The 24,230-nt window shown below is 35.2% G+C and overlaps 1 protein-coding gene across 1 annotated transcript in view; it reads right to left on the bottom strand.

Moving 5' to 3' along the window:
- The window catches only part of LRP1B (LDL receptor related protein 1B), a gene marked incomplete at its 3' end in the record, with an annotated part of 540,296 nt that overhangs the window by 280,404 nt on the left and 235,662 nt on the right, over positions 1 to 24,230 (bottom strand). The window contains exons 5-7 of the mRNA XM_029284208.1: positions 21,126 to 21,245; positions 18,990 to 19,118; positions 12,027 to 12,284 (exon numbers count right to left, since the gene is read on the bottom strand). Of these exons, the coding sequence (XP_029140041.1) occupies positions 12,027 to 12,284; positions 18,990 to 19,118; positions 21,126 to 21,245 (507 nt within the window). The remainder of the gene's footprint in view (positions 1 to 12,026; positions 12,285 to 18,989; positions 19,119 to 21,125; positions 21,246 to 24,230) is intronic.

Raw genomic sequence — 24,230 nt, 5'->3', positions numbered from 1 at the left:
AGGCGCCTGAAGGCAGGACAAGAAGCAACGGGTGGAAACTAAGCAAGGGGAGAAACAACCTAGAACTAAGGAGCAACTTCCTGACAGTTAGAACAATTAACCAGTGGAACAACCTGCCTCCAGAAGCGGTGAATGCTTCAACACTGGAAGGTTTTAAGAAGAGACTGGACAGCCATTTGTCCGAAATGGTATAGGGTTTCCTGCCTGAGCAGGGGGTTGGACTAGATGACCTCCAAGGTCCCTTCCAACTTTATTACTACTACTACTACTACTACTACTACTACTACTACTACTACTATTCCATTGCATTGGAAGAAATAAAAAGAAGTAACATGACTTACAAAATTGCTCATTGAATAATATATTAGATGGTTATATATTTGTGGCATTTTAGCCCTGCATTAATTCAGTATTCTTTAATTAATATAATAAAGTTCTGATAAATTACCAAATTTTCCCTTTCCTTAAAAAGCATATTTTATACTTTCCTAAGTATAATTATCAACCATAAAAACAACCCTACTTAACTAGTAGATGCATTTTAATGAATAAGGCCTTTAATTTCTGTACTATTTTTGCTGAACAAATAAACAGAATTTCTTTGAATTTTATAACCATATTATTACTCGGCAAGTTGATTATAATACTAATGCTTCCTTTTAAATTCCCCCTGTTCTGGCTTTCTGGTAATTCAACTTCATCTTGGAACCAACCACTAAAAATTCTACATTACATTTTAGACTCTGTGTGGCAATACCTAATTTAGAGGCAAATTACGTACAGACTAATTAGCCTGTATCTTAAAATGCTATTAAGAACATTTTAACACTGCTTTTGTTGTCCCTGGCTGAAATGTCAAATTATACTTCCTAACACGTAAATTAAATCCACTTAAACTTGCAGAGCCTTATTCAACACTATTTTAGATGTTATATTCATTTTGCCCATTAAATTCTGGAAATTGCCTAGGAATTACAAATAATACAGATTAACAATCAATCATATTTAGCAACCTGTGTACTAAACAACTATTGTCCCTTGCACTTTATTTTACTGGGTTTATACAGTAAGCTGTTCCACTCAGAGCAAACTTTAACATTATCTAAACTTTTTTTTCTCCAGAGGTTAAATCTCAGCCCAGAAATAGACATATTTGGATGGTATTCAAAATTGTGGTATTTTCAGATGTAACAAACAATTAAAATAGGAATTTTGATAACTACACCTGTTATTCAACCATTAATAATTTAAAAAAAAACTATAGCTGTAATTACTACATTTTAATGAAAATTGACTTTTTGATTGATTGGAAGCAGGAGGCACAAAGATCCCTCATCTTGGCTACTGGCAGATATGATTCTCTGTCATAATAGATCATCAGTTATTTTCCAGATCCCAACACTTAATTTGATGCAGGAGACTTTTATCTCCTGAGATTTGACACAGGGACACATTTTGCTCCTTAATTCCATCCCTCAATAGGAAAAAAAGGGATATAAAGGAGCACTTAGGTACTTTAAACTTCATCACCATTTTAAATTAATTGCTCTAATCAAAGAAAAGACTACATCCAACTTTGTTTCTACTTGGAAAGCATTATTGGACTATGTGCGTTGGATGGAAAAAAACCAAAATTTTGATTTGGGGTTTTGCCAGTTAGATGAATTTGTTGTTATAGAATTGGCCATTGCAGGTTAAGTTTGTAAAAATAAAAAGTAAAAAGTTGAGGTATGCTATTTTATTCTACTGGGTTAAAAAGAGTCAAAAAGAGTCCCCCTTTACCCTACATTTTCCCACTATTTTCATTTTCATTTCTATTTTATATTTTGATAAGCTTTACACTGTAAAAATAGGGAAAAAAATGAAAAAACTCCTAAGACTATTTTACCTTTACACAGAGAGACTCACAAACACAGGAAGAGGAAGAGGGAAAGGGAGAAGGAGAAAGAAACCCCCGTTTTAGAAGGCTGCATTTTTAAGCTGGAAGGTTATACTAACACTTTATTTTCTCCTTTGATTCCAACTTCCTCATGGACCCCTAAGAATTATTCTGTGGTATCAGATGAGCTGATGAACCATAGAAAATTAAGACCAAACTTTATCTCTCTTTCATTATAACCTTCTTACAAGTCTACATGTGTTTATGTATGTATGAGAATAGAGCAGTGAATGAAAAAGGCAAATGAAAGGAGGAAGCTTAGGCCAGGATAACATCTACGTTCCCTTTCCTTCCACTTTCCAATCAGTAACAGTGTGAATAAAATGTCAACTAATAATAGAAACCATCCATCCATCCAACCAACCAGTCAACCAAGGCCACGGGTGTCAAACTCGCCACGTCATGTGACATGTCACGACGCATCGTGACTCTTTTTGCATTGTTGGCAATGGGGTGGGCACGGCTTCAGTATGATGAAACCGGCCTATGGGCCGGCAGTTTGACACCCCTGACCAAGGCCTTCATATCATTTCAAAGTATTCTTAAAAGCCTCTATGGGAGGAAGTCACATACCTCAGGACTGAGGTTAACCCTGAGATTCGGGATTCTCACCCTACTGGGATTTTGAAAGGCCTGGGAGTTAAATATCTGGATTTCGATTTCTGGTTTTCCATAAAGTTTCAGATCATCCACATAAATGTGAGATTTTATTAGCATTTTAGACAAGATTTGTTTTAACATTACAGACAAGCATGTTATCAGCCTATAGTTTTCTTATGCTGTTCCTTTCATAGATCTTTTTGAATCAGATATGTTTTGCCAGTTATTAACTAGTCACTGGTGTCTTCTTTGTTATTGTTATTATTGCTATCCAACAGAGAAGGAAGTTCCATATATAGTACATCTCTTCCATGGAAAAAGCTTGCCCCCATGAGGTAGGTAAATGAACCAACAGTTACCACAAGTATGCCTTTCCATGTGATCTAGTATGATAAACCTTGCAGAAGAAGGCATTGCCTCAGGCATCTTGGATATAAGTTATTCAGAATTTAAAAGCAATAAGCAGCAAGTTATATTATACCTGGAAATGAATTGGTATCCTTTCTCCAGATTTCAGAGTGAGTATAACATGATTTCTGCATGATAAAGCAAAGACTAGCAAAGTAAGCAACCCTCTGTATAATTTTTAATTAGAACAGGAAACTAAGTTTTTTTTACTAGATCTTTATATATACCTCAACTGTCTCAATTGCCAAAGGAAATAATCCATTACAGACTGAACATGATGGAAAATTAATGACAATTATCAAGGGAAATATAGTTCTGATGATTTGAAATGTTGGCAGATCTTATACCATTCAAGAAGATTCATATCAGTCCTTGTGAAATTGCTTCATATTGACAAGGGAACTGTGAATTTTCTTGTCACCTTCCTATTGAGCTGAAGATGAGCTACCGATTAGCATCTTTCTTTGCCCAGAACACAGAATAATATTTACAGCTCTCTTGTCAACAAATATACATGTTTAGGTTTGTCTGCATAAATTTCCTCTTGAAAATGTTTTCAGGTAATACTTGGCATGGCTACAGTTAAACATATCACAGAACTCACTTAGGAACAATATACTCCTGTTACACAACCTGACTGGATTTTTTCAGGGAATATTTGTGCTGAATTCTTTTTTTCTTCCCAGCATTTTCCTCAAATTCAGGATCTGCTTTTTTTTCTGGATCAGCTGAGTGTGAATCCATTGATTGTGATTCTCTCTGAAATTTTGTGTTCCCTAATAGTAAAATCGCTAAATGATTGTACACAGTCCATAAAGAATGCACATGGATTATCAACAAGTTATATTCAACAGCATACTGCTATGAACTAGTGAATGGTAAGAAACCATCATGAGTAGCAAATCTGTGAGAAGACCAAAACAAACAAACAAACCAAAACAGAACAAAATTCATACACATACATACTTTGCCTATATCAGAGGCACGTAACTTCCAGTCATATTCCAACTTTCTGGAAGGATGCAGGAGGTCAACTTAGGATGAAACATTATAGGAGGGACATTTTTGGATTACTTTAACCCTAACTCTACCATAACTGGGGAGAGGGGAAACCTCTGAAAATACAACAATTATAAATTTCGAGTATGTTGAATTCTCTATGTATATATTACATGATTTTATCAACTTTCCTATTGCTTCAAATTTATATACACACATATAATATATATATTATTTCAGTATCAATATTCATTCATAGACATCTTTAAAGAAAAGGAAATCCCCTCCTATAATCAATGTTGGTACATCTATCATTTCTATAATGCCCTTTTTGAAATTTGGTAATCAGAACTATAGGCAATAATCTACTTATGGTAGCTTCATTGACTTTATAAAGGCAGTTTATTTATAAAACATTTTTTTGCAGAAATAAGTATGTTACTGCTAACATTCATCACTGGAGTTACACAGAAGATGTTATGTTGTATATTGACTAAAAGACTTAATTTTCTACCTAGCTGCATATTATCACCATTAGCCACTCTTCCATCTTGAATTAGACGGTTAAAACATATTTACTGAAATATTTGCAGAAGAATAATTCTGTCTTTGTAATAATAATGGTGGTCTTCCTGCCTCCCTTCCAGTTCCCACAATTGGAATTCTATCCAATGTTCTGTCCAATTATTTAAAAAAAACCCAGAAACCATAATAGATCTTCATAAATGGAAAAGAAAATCTAAATACTATTACTGTCCTACTTATATTTTGTGCTATCGTTCTCACACATACCCATGAACACAAACACAGAAGATAACAGGAGAAAAGTAAACTAAACATTGCAGTTTCTTGCATTATTGCTCTGACCTTTGAGCCAGAAAGAAATTGAAAAAAAACAAAACTCCAATTCTAATGGAGAACTAAGATGTGTATATTCTAGATATTTTTTCCTACTCTATGCATTTTAAAGTTTTGTCAGTGATAAATATTTTGAGATATGTATGCCATGTATTGAAACCTAACAAATTCATTCATTCATTCATTCATTTTCATTATTTCCATTCATTCATTTTCATTATTTCCATTCATTTATTCATTCATTTATTTTCATTATTTTCATTCATTCATTCAATAACTGACTTCTTTGCCACCGTGCTTAGGCCAGACCCAAAGAAAAAGAATTGAATCTCAGTTACACTTTGCATTTTGCTGATGGTGCTTCCAAATGAGTGCAAATTTGTAATAGACTAGACAGTCCATGAACACCAGTGGGTCATTTGAGAGATATTTCCTTAGCAGATTCCTCAACACCTTCAACAGTGACAGAGCTTCTAATGTACTGCATTCACTGGAAAAGTTGGAATACATTCCGGGATGTTTCTGCCTTGAAAATAGCCCACACTGAACTGTGTAGTACAGTCAAACATCAGCACAATAAATCTTTTATCACATTTTCTATTATGTCAAACTATTTTATGACAATTTTTATGTCACAAAATGTTTTATAAAATTTGCCAATTTTAATTCGAGAGGAGTCGTGCATTCTGAATTTTGGACACATTCTATAAGTTAGCCCATTTGAGGTACTTTGGCTCAAATATTAGTGTACTAAGATATACTATTTCACCTAGTTAAAGGTTACAGGAACAAGAGTTTTAGTAGCATATATAGACTGAATTATAAATGCAGATTTATAGAGATACGTTTTGTAATGATGTGTTCAAAAAGCCATCTTTAATTTCTGTGTAGATAGTAAATCAAAACTGGCCATTTACTTCAAACAAATAATCTGTTAAATTAAAGCATAATTTAGCATCAATAAATTGATTATGAAATATCCAGAATTTGATGAACTACATTATTGAAGGAGCTGTATGTAATGATCATATTAACCTATGATATTTGAACTGTTCATATAATTTTCTCTCCATTTCCTTTCCAATTGCACTTCATATTTGCTTTTCTGCTGCATCATAATTGAAGGGCAAAGTGGATGGTGGAAATCTAACTTCTGTCCCTCAGAGTTAATAAATATTATAAATATTTTAAATATTATACAATATTTTAATAATATTTTAATATTATCTCACAAAGATGATAAGCAATAGCCAATTAACATTTTAAAGTTGTGTATACTATTTTAATAAAATATGTATTTATTTTCTGATTAAAAAATATTAAAGAAATGACTTTGAGAAAAGGTAGAATGTGTATTTTAATGCTGTGACTCGAGGTCCTCAGTTTGGCTTCCGTTGGGAGAAGGGCGGGATATAAATCAAATAAAATAAATAAATAAATAAATAAAAAGTATTTTAAAAGCATTTTAAAAGTATTTTAAAAGTATTTTAAATCTTTCTCTCTGTCTTAAGTTTTATTTTAGCAGACCAGATGGGGCTAAGCAAACAAGATTTTCCCCACTATTGGAAACTGGATTTTTAAACTCATTTTCCAGTATAAATTACCATGTTTTAAGTATCCACTGTCCCCAAAATCATACATTACTTTAAAAAAACAATAAGCAAACCACTCAATTGTTAAGTATAAATAGAATTACACTAAATGAGATTGGCAATTACAACACCATTAAGAAGACATTTGTTGTTTCTTTTCCCATATGTTCTGAACATAGTCCAAACTGCACCAGCTATCTAGGAAAAAAGTCACTCCAGCCAAAGCAATCTGAATACATATGAGATATATTTATGCCCTCTTCACAGTTCTTACTGAAAAAAGAAGCAGCAGCAAAAAAAGCAAAGTACCACTTCTAAATTAATATCAAGTCTCCTATATACTCTAGAGCAGACATGTCAAACTTGCAACGTCATGTGACGTTGTGCAACATATCAGGACAGTTTTGCCATTGCTGGCAATGGGGTGGGCGCGGCTTCCGGATGATGCATCCAGCCAGCGGGCCGGCAGTTTGACACCCCTGTTTTAGATGAATGTCATCTACATTTTACTACCTTTATCTAAGCTTTAAGTAACCTTTCAATTCAAAAATCAGTATTCCAATATGAAATTTAGAAAAATGAGAATTTAAAGTGCTCAATTAATGAGATAGGACTGCATACATATGTATTTATTATTCACTTCTACTCACACACGCTCACTTATTAAAGCCATTATTAGAATTGACTAAATATTCAACCTCTTCCACACATTATTAGATTACCTATCCATTATTTTTTGACATCTTTTTTTTTACTTGTCTTTTTTCAGAAAAGTAACAACAAAACTGTTCTTCTTTCTTTAATCTGGGATGAGGAGGCAAGAAGTGAAGAGACTAAACACTTATACTGCCCCATTGTTCCATCACCAGAACAGATGTGCAAACATTTCTGGAGAGCAAAAATAGACCCCTATTAATCCTCCACTCATTTTTGGTAAGTCAAGAGGGCCCATAGTTTATTTTAGCTATTTGAGAACTAAGGATGAAACCCTTCTACTTCAGATGACTGGAGAAAACAATGAAAAGATACAATGCTGGACTAATTAAAAAAAATGGGGGGGACAAGTAGGAAGCTCAAGGAAAGAGGAATGGTAATTAAAAATGCTCAATTTCAAATCAGCAACCTTCTATTTTCAAGGCAAGGATTACAACCATTATGCTTTTACACACACAAAAAAGCAGGGTTGACAAGATCAGAAATGAGGAGGTGATAAGCCTCCTGGGAAAGCCAAGGGAAATCATCAAAACAATTAAAAAATGAAAGTTAGAATATTTCATACATGTGATGCGACACCCAGAAAAATACGGCATACTTCATTTAATCCTCCAGGGAAAGGTTGAAGGCAAACGAGGTCCAGGCAGAAGAAGAACATCGTGGCTTCAAAATCTAAGGGATTGGTTTGGACAAAACTCAGCAGCACTTTTTCGTGCAGCTGCTGATAAAAACAGGATCGCCAACATGATTGCCAATGTCCGATAACGGATATGGCACAAGAAGAAGAAGAAGAAGATGCTTTTACAGCATTTATTGTAAAGCTAACCCTAAAACACATTAGAAAACTAGTGAAGAAAGAAAATATTTCTTTTAATAATCTGCTTAGTGTGCCTGCATGTAGATGCATTCTGATGCTTTAATTAACTAACTAAATATATGCATATATTTGCTTTAACTGTTTATATATAATGGATGCAGACATACACACAAATATATATTTAGTAAGACCTGTCAATAGAAAAGAAAATAGCAGTTAATGTCATGGAACAGAAAGTTAGGAAAACTGAGTAACCAGGGTCAATATAGAAAATGGATCTGAGTAACTGAATTAACAATGGTTGAAATTGTGTACCACTGCAAATTGGTTTCAGCTGAAGGAATTAACAAGTCCCTCCCCAAAATACACAAAATTACTACCAACACATTTCATCAGAAGAAGAAAATGAAGGTAGAAAGAAAAAAGAAATTGAGAAGTGATTTTTAAGTCTATCCTGATTCCTCAAGGATGCATAGACACAATCACCACTTTGTCATTATGTTACCTGATTCTGCTCCATACACACATGAAAACAAAGGAGTTGCATATGTATATGCTTGCAGAAACAACTAAGAGCAGCTTCTGAAACAGACTTATGAATTTGGAAAACAACATGGCTACTTTAATGTTCTGAAAATAGATTCCAAGAATCTCTTTGAAAAGGACAGTCCTAACTATAAATATTTAAGGTATTCTGGTCTGTCATTTTCTTAAAGATTTGAGACTTATAAAAATTGTGAAATTTACCAGTACCAGTTCTTTAGTAGGCTAATTATATGGACCTGGAAAGCTAAAGGATCTTAAGAGATATGGATAAGATGTCTGCTCCTGACATCTTGTTGACATATATCTAACGGTTCATTTAATCCACATCTATGTGTTATGTTACCTTTAGAAATTAGATTGGTTACATCACAATTTTATTTGAAAAAAACTTTTTAAGGATTAAAGTGACTATTTAGGAAGAGCTTGTGTATAATATAATTAATATAATTGAATATATTAAATTCCAGTATGCATAATTTTCCAATTACCCCTATATTATTTTTAGTTTCCATCCATTCCAGAAAAGAATACATTGTATAGAGCTTGAAAGCACATAATTTACCAAATATTGAGAAAGTCTCAGGATAGAAAAAAATGAGCTAATTTTGTATTCATTTTAGCTTTGCTTTACACATCTGGGCTTTTCTTGCTTTATTAAACATTTTGAGATGTCAGTTAATGAATCATATGGTTAATCTCTATGACTTTTTAAAAAAAGAAGAGAAGAAAAAAAAAACTGCACATATTCAATTTCCTCTGGGAGTGTGGAAAACCTAAAATTATATTAAGGGGAGAGGCACATTTTGCTTGCTTTAACTTCTGTTACTACTGATACATGACAGAAACAAACACTGAAATTTTAATGAGAGACTGAAAGAAATTCTAGTGTATGTTCTGGAAACAAATGCAGTGGCAGATATTTAAAACACTTTCCAATTACTTCATTACTTTGGCTTATATGCCTTGACAGTTTTTATATAATTATGCCTACAAAAATGACATCTTATGATCAACTTCAGAACCATCAGACGGCTGCAGGAATCCTCACATGGTGTCCCAGATGTTCTGTGACATATTGATAAACTGAACAGTTTACACATGCTGACAGAATAGCCCAGCCTTTTCATACATTATGTTCCTCTCAATCTTTTTATATTTCTTTCAAACAGTATATGACTTTGCTCCTGAAATGATTCAGAAAAAATATCACATGCTGGGAATCTGACTATGCCAGAAATGATTCTGCTCCATTTTTAAATTAACTTTTCATTTTACAAATACATGTTCTAACTCAGTGGCTTCATAAAAAAAAAAATCAAAAACCTCACAACGCAAAATGTCAAGTAGTTCTATATCTTCCTTTTTTTAAAAAAAAATGTTCTTTGGGAAAATGATAAGACTATAGCATTACTATACACCATACTATGGAAAGTATACAAAAAGGCTAAACATTTTTTTTTAAAAAAAAATTAAACTTACTGTGTAGTTTTTAAATTCTCTAACCACAATCACATTTATTTTGGAAAAATGCTCAACATTTGTAAGAACTCAGCCTTCTATAGTCTTTTTATTATTGAAGCTTGATACTGTGAGCATATGCTTAACTGTAACTTCTCTGTTTATCTTAATTTTGATAAACAAGAATTAAGAAGGCTGATTATAAATTCTCTAGCCATTTAGATCTATTACACCTGGTTCCCCCACCCCATAACCCTGCATCAATAAATCTGAAGCAGGTCTCTAATAATTTTGATTTCTACTGGCCTTGAAATATCACAAGCGTGCAGTTCTCCCTCAAGCCTGAGCAGAGTTAAAAAAATGAATTCAGTCTCCTACCCATTGATCAGTTTCTTTGTTTGCTTATTATCTACCAAATCTCCCTCCCTCTCTCCCTCTCTCTCTCCCTCCCTCCTTCCCTATCTACCTGAGTTCCCCTCATTCCTACTGTCTACAGAATAAAAAGAAAGTTACACTTACAAAGCACAAGTGTGTGCATGCCCACACTCACACACTCTCACACAAAGATAATCTCCACATCATTGTATGTCATTGTCTAGTTTTGTTTGTGTGTGTGTGTGTGTTTATAATGCATTCAAATGAAGGTATCTTTTTTTTCTCTTTTATTAAAATGCTTCTGCAAGTTGCAGTGCTCGAAGCATGTAGCATAGCAACACTTTTTGCAAGTGATTATGACTCTCCCATGGCTGAGCTTCTCGTATGTACATGTGGGATGGAGACAAATAGCTTATTTGAACCCAAAGGCTGAGAAGTCCTATGAGGACCCCATTCATTTCCTGCTGCTTATACAAAGAAGGAAACGAAAGCCAAGCAGCTTACAGGGATGTAGAAACTGCCATGAAGAGTGTAGATCAGGTTCACTGCTACTTCAAAAAATATCTCAATAATTTGCAGTGTTTTTCAACCTCCACAACTTTAAGCCGTGCAGACCTCCACTCCCAGAATTCCTCCAGCCAGTGACTGGTGGAATTCTGGGAACCGAAGTTTGCACAGCTTAAAGTTGTGGAGACGGAGAAATACTGGCTTAGAAATAAGGGTTGACAGTAACAAAATAACATTGAACAAACAGAAATGTACCTAATGTACTTAAAATAAAGAATGCAATTGAACAAGTAGAGATTAAGGATACTTAACTAGACTAGTACTTGTAAAAAAATCCAGAACAGCTGATTCTAAATATTAACAAAATATGAATCAGTGCTATTGTACTGTGGGGCTGCAACGAAGACATGTGTATAGGCTTCACCAATAAAAGTATAATTTCCAAATTGAGCAAGGAACTGCCTTTCACATAATCCTTATGGAGAAGGTGTGACACTTCAGTGTATATGGACATACTTTTTTGCTGGCATTAATGCCCTCAGATTCTGCATTATGCATATTCCGTCCATTTTAACCATATATGCCACACAGGACTATCTAACTACCCTGGCTGCCGTGTGCTTATTAATCAATATAAGTGCACGCATGTCTGCATGATGTTAACATATGGCAAACTGCCTAGAGAAAAGTTGGTTTAGATGGGCAGCATCCAAAGGTTTAAAGTACTAAAATAAGAATCCTCTTCACTGCCTCTTTAGGTTTTTCTTTCTATTACCACTATATAAATTTATATTATATTCATTTAAATAAGTAAAGCTGTGTGATATAAAAATTAAACTTGCACTGAAAAAACCCAGGTTCAAGACCACCTTAAACTGTGGAAACTCGCTTGGGCCTGTCAATCTATCTCAGCCAAATCTACCTTATAATGTTGCAAAGAAAAATGGGAGCAGGGGGTATTATGTAGCTCCTGAACAAAAAGCAGGACCTAAATCTAATAAGTAAATGGGATACAATATTTAAATCTTTTAAAAATCTGTACCTCCAAATGTAACATGAACAGAACCAGCTAACAATTTACTTCATAATATGCCAAAAATTGTTTTATTCATACATTAATAACATAACATTAATCTATAAAACATGTCATTGATATGACAGATTCTTATTATTTTTTCTGGAAAGAATACTTTTTCAGACTTAAAATACTTACTGTGAAGATTAGGAATGGTGCTAATTATCCATTCATCAGTCAGCTTTTCAGTTTTTGATATCTCAGTGCATTTTAACTGAGTTGAAGATTCTCTTGATTCAATCCAACATATTGTGTTCTTATTGTGTATATAATCCAATGTCTGAATTCCACTTCCTCTCAAAAATCCAAAGGTGGATGTTCTAGTTCCATTTAGATATAGGACATCAATAGTGTCAGAATTTGCAATCAATAGTAGAGGTGGAAGATCATTAGGTTCTAAAAACAAAAGGAAAAAGGAGAGGCCAAAGAAGGAAAGGTTAATTAACAAATAAAAATAATGTGCCCATTTTTGCAACAATTATATAAACCAATTAAAATAACTTGCTCCTTTTATAAACACTTCTTTACTTGTGTTCGATGAAGGTTTTATTAAATGCTTAAAGGAAGAAAAGAATGTGCTACACCAAAATACAAACACTAAAATAAACCAACACTAAAATAAAGGTCAGTGGACAAAATAACATCCTCAGGAAATTAATGAGCTCTACCTGGGGGGCCAAACCAAGGGTCCTTAAGACAACAACTCTAGCTCTTTGCTACTCATCAGGTGAATAACCCGCCCAATCTGGTATAAATCAGCACATGCTGGGAAAGTAGATGTTGCTCTGAATGAAGCTAGCAGAATTATTACCGGATGCCTTAAACCCACCCTTTTAAATAAGATCTACCAGCTAGCCAGCATTGCCAAACCTTCTATTTTCAGAGAAGCAGCAGTATACAGAGAGAAGCTCAAATCATCAATATCTAGACAATACCCTCTTGATGGCCCACAACTAGTTCATCAGAGAGTAAAATCCGGGAAAAACTTCCTAGGTTGACAGAAGACTGAAGAATTTGAAAGCAGAGTGGACCTTTGGAAAGCTACAAAGAACCAACACTGGATGGAACCAACAGAGGAGCTGGCACCTGGGTCTGACAAAAGCTGGGAAGTATGGAAATCATTGAATAGATTGCATGTGGATACAACAAGATCCAGAGATATTCTGAACAAATGGGGCTCTCCGGTGGGTTCTGCTCTTTGCAATTGTGGTGACATGCAGAAAACAACACATATGTATATACCTGCCCTTTGTGCCCCAATCAGTGTATGCTTGAAGACTTCACGGCAGTGTGACAGAACACAATGTTGCTAGTTTCTGGGCAAGATCTGTTTAATTTGTACATGTTTTAATCTTGTATTTTATATTTTAAATGTATGTCGTATAGTATGCCTTATTTTAATTGTGATGCTTCTGACAAACAAACAACATGCTACAAACATGATCTGTCAGAATATGAAATCATGGCGTCATAGATTTCAGAAAAACAATTTTCAATCTCTGGTTGCTGTGTCTTGGAGAAAGTTCTTATTTCTTACTATAAGTCTCTAAAAATTCAAATACCTGATCAGCCATAATGTATAGAAGGGGAAATGCATAGTAGATCTGGTGATCTTACTTTAACTTCCTCAGTATTCTAAGTATCCTCAACATTTCCTAAAGAGTTTCTGAAGATTCTACTGCACAGAAAGTCCATTTAAACTGCAATAGACAGTATGGTTCTGCTAGGTATATGTTGCTATTTTTTAATCACTGAATGATTATGGATTTTTCTCTAATTCTGCCAAGGAAAGAAAGTTCATAGACAGCTTTTTTATTGTTTTAATTGCTTTTGACAATGCTTAATGAATGAATATGAATATCCAGATTGTTGCTGATCTGGATGTGATAAATTTAGCTAATTGATCTAATCAGAACCTTGACCTAACACTAGTCATGTATGAACCCAGTCAAGTAAATTATTTTCAGATTTGTCATTTGAACTGTATTTATTCTTTACTTTCCCCCTATATTTACACCATAATTCCTGTTGGAAAATTACTGTGAGTAATTTCCAATTTAATTCCCAGTGCACTTTCAATCAACCCCTGTGTCCACAACAGTCTAAGCAAACACTCAATTAATTAGAGCTAACCAAAAAAAAAAAAGGTTGATGTTTATTTGGTAAACTTTAGCAAGCATACAAATATTTTACTTGCAAAAATGACACAAATAGGAAGCAAAACCAGAGACATGAAGTACTGCAATACAATTTCTATGTCTATCTATCAAAAGACATAGAACTTTCCAGAGCTGCTAAATAGATTACTGTGGATAATTAGCACGATCATTCCCAAGGGAAGTAGTTAATCCAGCAGTAACTCTTTTATGTACATAATGACAAGAGAATAGAGAGGGAAAGTAAGAAACAAGAGATCCCTTCTCTATTCTGCACCATCATGAGAAGGACTACTCTTTTCTTCACATTCAGAAATAAATTTCAAGAATTTTCAGGAATAGGATGTAGTTTTGTTTGGATGGTTTAAAATCAAATATATTTTTTACTCTTTTGCTCTTGCAAAGTGCTTCCCAGGATTTATACAGGCCCCTTAAAAACACAGATTTAGTGTCCTTTCCCCAAAAACAAAGTATTTTTTTAAATGGAGAGGATTAGTTCTTAACAGAATACCAATTTTGTGTTACACAACTCAGTTTAAATCAGGAATGAAACTAAGATTCTGCCAACTCTGTTGCAGATTGTGTCACTACTGTTTTTCCATTGCTTCTGCCAACAAGGACAGTCCCTCTTATTGTTTCTATTAGGTTTTGGGGAGGTGGAGAACTGCCGTTTTGCTTATTTTATTTGTGATCCGTGGACAAGTTCCAGATGCAACTAGCCTTGAAGATTACAACTGGATTCACTGCCAGAACTGAAATCCCTTTATTGCAGTATTTAAAGATAGAATATGCTTAATCTACACCCTCCTTCATACCTGCAACCTCTCAGCCTGGCTATTCAGCTTGGTCTGTTTGGCAGATCACAGGCAAAGACCATCTCAGTGTCTACAATGGAAGAGATAACTTGATAGCTAGCTAAAAATGCTGTTTCAACCATCGGCCTATATCCCCAACACTGTCTTCTGAAATTAATTGCTCTACCTAGTCAAAGTTGGCTTCTTCTCCTCTGTCTCCTATGTATCACAAATGCTGTAACTTAGGCAGTTGCACAAGTATGCAATTGTGACATTTTTCGCAATGACATCATCACATTGTGTCATCATTTTGACCTCACTTCAATTTGTTATGGATACCATTGCATGAATTTAGCACATATTGTACTTCGTTTATTAAGGATTTCAATAAAGCAGAGACTGAATCATCCTGAGTATTGAGGGAACGAATGACTATACTCAGGCACTACTATAAAAAAAAGGAGCCGTGGAAAAGAGAAATGGGCTTTCTTTCTGAAAACTCAAAAGAAAATTACTTTGGTGAGTTCTTTATGAAATTCTGCTAGTTGGCCTGCCATAAACAACTCACACTGAATTGTGATAGTCAAGAACTGAACCTGGGCTTCTCTGAGCTTCCCTGGCAAACTCCCATGGAAACAGAGAAATTGGCTGGGTTGCTGGCTGCTAAGCTATTTCTGACTGAGGCAAAGCTTGCCCCAAATGCTGTTTTAATTGTACCCTGGGATTGGGTAGATTTGTTTTCATAAATCCTCTTGGTGGTGATGTTGTAATAATGTTTCAGCAAGTTGTTTAATGCACAACAGGGTATTCTGAGGATCAGATGCCATCTTCTTGATCAGAAGCAAGGTCCCCTGCCTGTCTGAATAGAAAGCAGGCAAGCTTCAGGATTGACGCCATCTTTTTGAAGTTGACCAAGTCAGGAAACAGACACCATAAGAAATTCTAGACATCTACTTTATTGATCTAAGCTACAATAGGAGACCGTTGAAAGCCTGATAGTGTTTCTCCTTCCCTACCTCTTAGACCAAAGACAGTAAAGATAGGGCAATCTTAAGGAGTATTTTTTTGTCCCATTCCTTGGTATTTCTTGGGCTAAGTTCATGTTTACAGATCAGTTGATACATATTTTTTTCAAGCAAACCTCCTGTACAAGTACATATCTGAGCAATCACTCTAAGTAAGTTAGACTCTGATAGATCTAGAGTTTTATGAGGGCATAATTGAATAACATGCTGGCTGAAAGCCATATTCATTTTGCTCACAGTTACAGAACAATGCTGTATGGTTAAAATACTACATTTGGGATTATATATGTTATTTTGTATGGAGGGCCCAACTGATTCAATTGAAATATTTTTTCCTAGCCCTTTATGAATTATGCAGTAATGCCTACAAACCTCTTATAACTGCTTGTCATCATATTTTCCTGTCTCTATTTCAGTGATATCTTACCTATGAAATATTTGATTTGGGAGTTTCTTTCCTTATTTATTTCTCCTGCTGACATTTTGCTGCCAGTCTAGTATGAGTAGCTACACAATCTTACATATGACTACTCAGAAATAAATCTCAGCTACATTTGTATTACCATTGTTGCTGTCTTCGTTAAATAACACTACGTTAAAGTGCATTAAGAGCATTAGCACTTCTCTATTATTAATTACTAATTGCGTTATTCATTATAGTTCCAGCAATGACATCAGTAAAATGCCATGTGAGTACGACAGGAAGAAAAATGAAATTGATTTTTGGTGTATAGCTTTCTTTTAGATTTATTCAAACTAATTGCTATGCTTTGTGGATCAATATGAATTTTAAACAAACCCAAATTTCCTGGGATAATCAATATCTTTAATCATATTCTACCCTTCACATTTCCCTGATACTATATTCACTGCATTTTCCCAAATACACTGCGGTAAATTCTGGAAAATTCAACTAAACTGCACTTGCTCTCTGGGATAAAAAATAACTAAGTAAAGTAAGTTAGTAACTTGGTTTTAATTAGGGACAGTTTTCACAAGTATTATTTCTACTTCTTAGAAATGTTATTAGAGCTATTGGTTTAGTTTCCTTTGACGGGGCAAGAGAGCAAGCCGACATAATTACAGAAAGTCCTAGACTTATGACACCAGAATTTCTATTAGGCTGCATTAACAGAGGGATAGAATCAAGATTATGTAAAGTATAGTGCACTTTATAAAGCCTTTGTAAGACCACACTTGGAATACTGCTTCTAATTTTGGTCACCACAATATAAAAAAAGATGCTGAGATTCTGGAAAGAGTGCAAAGAGAAGCGACAAAGATGATTAGGGGACTGGAGACTAAAACATATGAAAAACTCTGGTTATAAGTTGCAGGAATTAGGTATGGCTAGTGTAGTGAAAAGAAGGACAAGGGGAGACATGATAGCAGTGTTTCAATACTTGAGGGGCTACCACAAAGAAGAGGGGATCAACCTATTTTACAAAGCACCAGAAGGCAAGACAAGAAGCAACAGATGGAAACTGTACAAGGAGAGAAGCAACCTGGAATTAAGGAGAAACTTCCTAACAGTGAGGACAATCAACCGGTGGAATAGCTTGCCGTCAGAAGTTGTGGGTGCTCCACCACTGGAGGCTTTAAAGAAGAGACTGGACAGTCAATTGTCTGCATTAGTACAGGGTCTCCTGCTTGAGCAGGGAGTTGGACTAGAAGACCTCCAAGGTCCCTTCCAACTCAATTATTCTATGTTCTATGTTATTAAACAAGACAGTTGTTAAGTGAATTGTGCCCAATTTTATGATTTTTTTACATGGTTATTAAATGTATAACTGCAATTGCTAAGTGAATCATGTGATGGTTAAGTGAATCTGGCTTCCTTCATTGGCTTTAAGGGAAAATTTCAAATAATAATCAAATCACTTCTGGATGTTGCAACCATAGTGGATGCCAGTTGCCAAGCACCTGCATTTTGATCATGTGATCATGGAGATGCTGTGCTGACTGTAAATGTGAGGACTGATCATAAGTTATTTTTTTCAGTGCTGTTGTAACTTTGAATGGTCTCCTAAGCAAATGGTTTAAGTCAAAGACTACATGTATTATCACAAGCATCCCATATTGTACCTCATGCATGCCGATTATGAATACTTCACAAGAAAAACATTAGTCTGTTATATTGATTAAGAAAATTCTTTCTTCCCTCCAGCTCTGTTAAAGGAAGCTTACCAATTCCTTTAAATATTTAATTTATTGCCACTAATGAAAATATACATAACCTTCAATATACATTCAATGAGGGTTATGATGCCAATGATGCCACTAATGAAAATATACATAACCCTCATTGAATGTTATGAGGAACAAAATGGTGACACATCTGGCATCTGAAGCAATTTAAACCATTCTGTTTACTTTAAAGTAATTGTTATGAACTATGTGTTGGAGTTAGAAGGAGGCTTTCAGACTATCAGATTTTATTAAAAGGAATAATCTTCCATGAACTATAGCTCATTTCACCAGATGCATGGAGTAGTTAAACCAGGGGTCTTCAAACTTAGCCCTTTTATGACTTGTGGACCAACTCCCAGAATTCCTCAGCCAGGCATGCTGAGGTCTTTTGTTATTCAGCAATTGTAATGCATTACACATCCTTTGTGTTTGTTAAGACTACATATGCACCTGTCAGTTTGAAGTTTGAAAAGGTTCTGAAATTTTTTTTCTGATTTTGATTTACTGTAGATAAGAATAAGATACATGAAGAAGCATCACATAAAATCCAGGAGAATTGAACTGAGCATTGTATCAACCTTAACAAGTAAAACTGTTTATTGACTTAGTTAATCTTTCTCAAATTCTTTCAGATTGCTATAAAGCCAACCTTAAAATAATACAGGAAAGGCTCAACTCATCTATTTGCTGTTGTGCTGATTTTCTCTTTTCAAGAGTTGTTGTATCTATGACAACTCCAAAATTCCATTCATGTTTTCAAAATGTAGATCAAGGCAATTAGAATAAAGAGAATGCACTTTAAAAAAGAAAGAAAGAAAGAGCACCACAAAGTAGCTCTGGTTTAGAGATCGTTCAGCATTTTGTTCCACTGGTGGTCAGCTAGATACAACAATGGAGAATCACAGCAAATAAATACAGCAATATATTCCTGCTTACCTTTTTTCACTTTGCAAGTCTTTTTGTTTGGTTGAAGGAGATATCCTTCTACACAGCTGCAAATATATGATCCACCAGTATTTTGACATGTCTGGCTACAGAGTCCATACAGATTACATTCATTAAAATCTGAAAATAAAAATAGTTAAATTATATTCAGGAATCCTGTATTTATCATTATTTTTTCTCCTTGACAGGATGAAGGCAGGATGTTGGTGGTGTCTACAATAATAAAGTTATTGTGACAATGCAATCCCTTTCTAGTCCAATCCCCTCTCAAGCAAGAAGAGACAACCATTTCAGACAAATGGTTGTCCAATCTCTTCTTAAAAACCTTGAGCATTCCAACACCCACAACTTCTGGAGGCAGGCCGTTCCACTGATTAATTGTCCTAACTGTCAGAAAAATTCTCCTTAATTCCAGGTTGGTTCTCTCCTTGATTAGTTTCCATCCATTGCTTCTTGTTTTGCTATCAAGTGCTTTGGAGAACAGGTCGATCACCTCTTCTTTGTGGCAATCCCTGAGATATTGGAACACTGCTATCATGTCCCCCCTCGTCCTTCTTTTCATTAAACTAGACATACCCAATTTCAGCAACCGTTCTTTATATGCTTTAGCCTCCAGTCCCCTAATCATCTTTGTTCTTCTCTGCATTCTTTATTAGATTAGAGAAACTAATTTGCATAGGATAGTATGAACATATTTGGGGCCAAGGTAGAGTCAGCTGTGCTTGTGAAACAGTAATCAAACTATACAAACATTGACAGATTGCAATTGTATGTAGGAATGATCTTGGGAGACTAGAGGGGGAGCCACAGATGGGACAACTGGCATGTAAAAGAAGTGGGGATGGAATGGAAAGCATTTCAGAAGGAACTCTCTCTAGTTTTCTGGAAGGTAGTAGAAAAGGAATGGAGAAATACTTTCAATTTTGCAAGATTGATGTTAGCCCTCCCAGGTAGCACAACAATGAATATCTATGAAGATTCTCAGTCATCCAGGTCATCTTCAGGTGAGAACTGAAGAAGTTTCTTGGATGAGAAGGGAAATGTCTTCAAGCAAAAACAAAGAAAGTCTATTTGCCTTTTGAAAAAACACTTGTGGGACCCAACAGTGAATATTAACTCTATCTGTATTGTAAAGTTATATTAACAGAATACTGCAAGACTGAAAAAGTGAAGACTAAAATAATGAAAACAGAAATAATGTATGTTTGTATCTTTAAAAAAGGAAAAAGTTGTAATAGATACGAATAAAGGTAAATGCAGATCATTGATTGGAATTTTAAAAGTATATATGTATGTACGGCACTGTGGAGATGGTGAATAACTAGCAGGAAAGGCATAGCTCTAGTTATGAATAAAAAGGCTTATAGTGTAAATTAGACTGTATGAACCGGTATCATCTAGACCAGGCATGTCAAACGCACGATGTCACGTGACATCACGTGACGTATCGGGACTTTTTCCCCATTGCCGGCAATGGGGTGGGTGCAATTTCGGCGTGATGCATCTGGCCCATGGGCCGGCAGTTTGACATGCCTGATCTAGATGGTTGTGATGTGGAAAAAAATGCAGGAATGTATTGGTACCTGTTTGATGCATGTTACATGCCAGTAAACATTTACAATGGAAGAACCAGGATTTGTTCTGGAGAAAAATGTGTAACATTCTGAATGAGATCCCAGGGAAGAAATGTTATTCTGCTAACCAATATGGATGGATAGGTGGGAACAAGACTAGAGAATATAGAAAAAGCATTGGGCAAGTTCTCCAGAAATCAAGTTTAAATACCACCACCTTCCCCAGTCTGTATAGTTCACTAAATTCAAGCTTTCCTACGATTTTTCCTGAGCAAAATGTTTTGGAATAGCAACAGCAATAGCACTTAGATTTATATACCATTCCACAGTTCTTTACAGCCCTCTCTAAGTAGTTTATAGAGCCAGCATATTGCCCCCAGCAATCTGGGTCCTTATTTTACTGACTTAGGAAGGATGGAAGGCTGAGAAAACCTTGAGCTGGTGAGAATCGATCTGTCAAACTCTGGCAGTCGGCAGTCAGCAGAATTAGTCTGCAATACCACATTCTAACCACTGCACCCCATGGAATAATATGATAATATGGTTACTTTACCTTGGCAGGTTTTTCCATCTCTGCCAACTTCGTATCCTTCCTCACAGTAACATCTAGTTTCGTTCAAGGACATGGCACACTTGTATTGGCACTGCAATTGTTCACACTTGGGTAGCAATTCTGCAAGAGAAGATAATACATTATTAAAGAAGATATATTGTGACACAAAACATCAGGAGTAAAGTGTACTTCACTTATATACCATTAAATAATTAATTTCCTTGTTTGCAGGACTGAAGAAAACACTGCTACCAAGCACTAAACACTTGGTTCATAGCTTCTTCAACGGTGCTGTTGTATCTTAAAAAACTCCTTCTATATGGCCTATACATTTAAAAATAAAAAGGTGAGACATTTATTCTATTCCTCCCTTTCTTTTCCTCTTTCCTTCCTTCCTTCCTTCCTTCCTTCCTTCCTTCCTTCCTTCCTTCCTCTCTCTCTCCCTCTCTTCTGTTTGAAGTTAAATTACGTATTTTAGAGCTATATAAAATGAATCGTGGCAGGATAATCCTGCAAAAGAAGGGTTAAAAAAATTTCAGTTAAACTAATTGTGGTAGCTCAATGTTCCCAAAATGGGAGGACTGCAATAAATAAAACCAAAGTGAAGATCTTCCTGCCAGGTTATCCATTTAACCTGTGGTAAATAGTAAATCTTTCCCTTCAGTCTCATTCTGAGAACAGCCACTCAGTTTCCATGAGGATGTTCTGCTAGTGGTGGCGAGTTACATCAGTTAACTCTTGCTAGTAGAAGAGGCTGCCGCTTCTGCCATAATTCTTTCACTTTGTCAGCTTCTATAAGCTTTGCCTTTCTATTTTATGTATCTGATTTTTGGAACTTGCCTACTCCTCCTCCTCAGTGGTTGTCAATTGCATTTCCCTTTTATTAATATTTTCCCTTAATATTTTATACCTGTCCTTTCTCAAACTGAGCACTTGGTAATCTCACAGGATAATCTTACATGACAAAAAACAATCATTACCTAAGCACATAATCACCTAGTTTTGCTTTGCCTTCGCAAGTGTTAAGAACTTGCTTGTATAGGGTGCAAAATTTCATATCACAAAACAGTTTTGAAAAAGGTTGATCCTAGATGAAGAAATCATAAATCAGTTGTCTGTTGCAAAGAAAGCTTATCCTGGAATGTTTTGAGACAGATAAATCAAAGCTTCAGTAATTTCCATTCTGAACTCTGCTTCTCAGACTTTTTTTTTTGTAGATAAGGAAGTTGAATACTGCCAAACTTTTTCAAGATAGATCACCAAAACTCCATATAGATAATTGGCTTGATTACAAAAGTCTCCACTTTCTATTATGTCTTTTAGGATTACCGAAACTAAGCCAGTTCTCTGTGTTAACAATCTTCAATAAGCAGAGTCTAAAGTTATAGAAGAGAAACAAAGTGCATTCTTCTAATATGTAGTAGTAAGATCTTCAAGTGTCTTGCACAGATCGAATACATTTTACAAAAAAAGTTATTTGTGTATTATCTAAGAATTATGGACTGTAGTAATGAAGGTAACTACATATTAATCCATATTCCATTGAGAACAACAGCAAAAATTATAACTAACTTTTAAGTTTTCATATGCAATTTCTATTCTATTTGTCAATGCTGTAAACATTGGATGTTCCCGTTCTGATAACTGATGAAAATTGCAGCCATTTTCTCTTTACTTTTAACATGCTTCTTCTGGTATTTAGAAATTAGGCACAGAAAGGGGAGGTTGGGATGAAAGCTCGAGCTCAGCTAGCCATAATAATAATAACGCTGTTTTGTGGAAACCCAAGGATGAGCTGATAACGTTTTGGCGGGCTGAGGAGCTGGGGAGAAAGCCCACATTTTACGCTAATTGGAGAATGTGATTTATGACAGCTTATTGGGCGTGGGAATTGCACTTTGTTAATTTGTATCCGGGGGAAGGGAATTTAGTTTTGGGGTTCAACTATGTAGTGCCGATACTTTGTTTCCTGAATGAAATGTTCTTTAAGGAAGAATTTTGCCTTGAAGTTCTTTTCATGGGTTTCATCTATTGGAACCATGACACTATTCTTTTACCTTCATTACTACAGCCCATAATTCTTAGATAATACACAAATTATGCCAGGTATCACCACCAAATCACCAGGCACAACCACTACCAAACAGCCCCATGAAGTGCTAACCAAAGCAGTCTGACCCAGATCTTCACTAGGATAGCTTTGCCATAGTCTCCACCATCAATGACACCAGAGGAGACAGTCACATTGATCAAAAGCATGATCAGGGATGCAAGTTGTATTGGCCCAGGAGATTGGACCCCAAATTGGTCCAGTGTCCTCTGCAAGTCCAGTTCTGGAAACTTGGTCAGTGCCAGGATATCTAGTTTATAGCCAGCCCATCTCTAATCTTAACGTACCAAAAAAAAACCCAACCAACCAACCAAAAAAAAAAACACATTCACACATACAGTAAGTCTGAACTACATAATAACCACTCTTGAAACTATATTAAAAACAAAGGTTAATTAGTTGAAAGTCAATGACCTGGCTATTAGAACCAAGAATCGCCAAATAAAATTAATTGCTAAAATAATTCCCAGAATGTTGTTTCATACTCCCCCACAGAATTAGCCACCATCAGACAAAAGGATATCCAGTAGTTTAGACAGCTTTCAAAGGGAAATAGGGAACCAATGGATAGTTCTTTAAATAATTATTAGCCATCACTGTTGAGGGAAACATCCAGGCTCAAAATTCATGTGACGAAGAGGCAGACAATACAGCAGATTACAGAAATCGTGGGCTGCAGGTTAATGTTTGAGCTTTAACACTCAATCCCAATCCAATGGGTTCAGCAGCTAACTTAATATTGCAGCTTTAGCACCAATAGAAATAGTTCTGTTTGTTTAATGGTTGCTGTGTATTGCTCTTCCTGGATCTCTTTTAATGATACATACATATTTTTTTCTTGTTCACGCATAAGCCACTCAGAGTCATTGAGGAGTTGGGTGGCCTCAAAATGGATAAACATTTAACAAAATAAATTGGAACTACATTCACACATAGTATTAAATATGGACATAATCAACTGAAGAAACTTCCATCACACAAGTTGTTGTGACTAA

This window comes from Protobothrops mucrosquamatus, unplaced genomic scaffold (assembly GCF_001527695.2).
Source record: "Protobothrops mucrosquamatus isolate PMUCROS unplaced genomic scaffold, P.Mucros_1.0 scaffold429, whole genome shotgun sequence".
Lineage (NCBI taxonomy): Eukaryota > Metazoa > Chordata > Lepidosauria > Squamata > Viperidae > Protobothrops > Protobothrops mucrosquamatus.
Note: the sequence above shows the minus strand (reverse complement) of the source record. Positions and strands in the feature narration are given on the sequence as shown.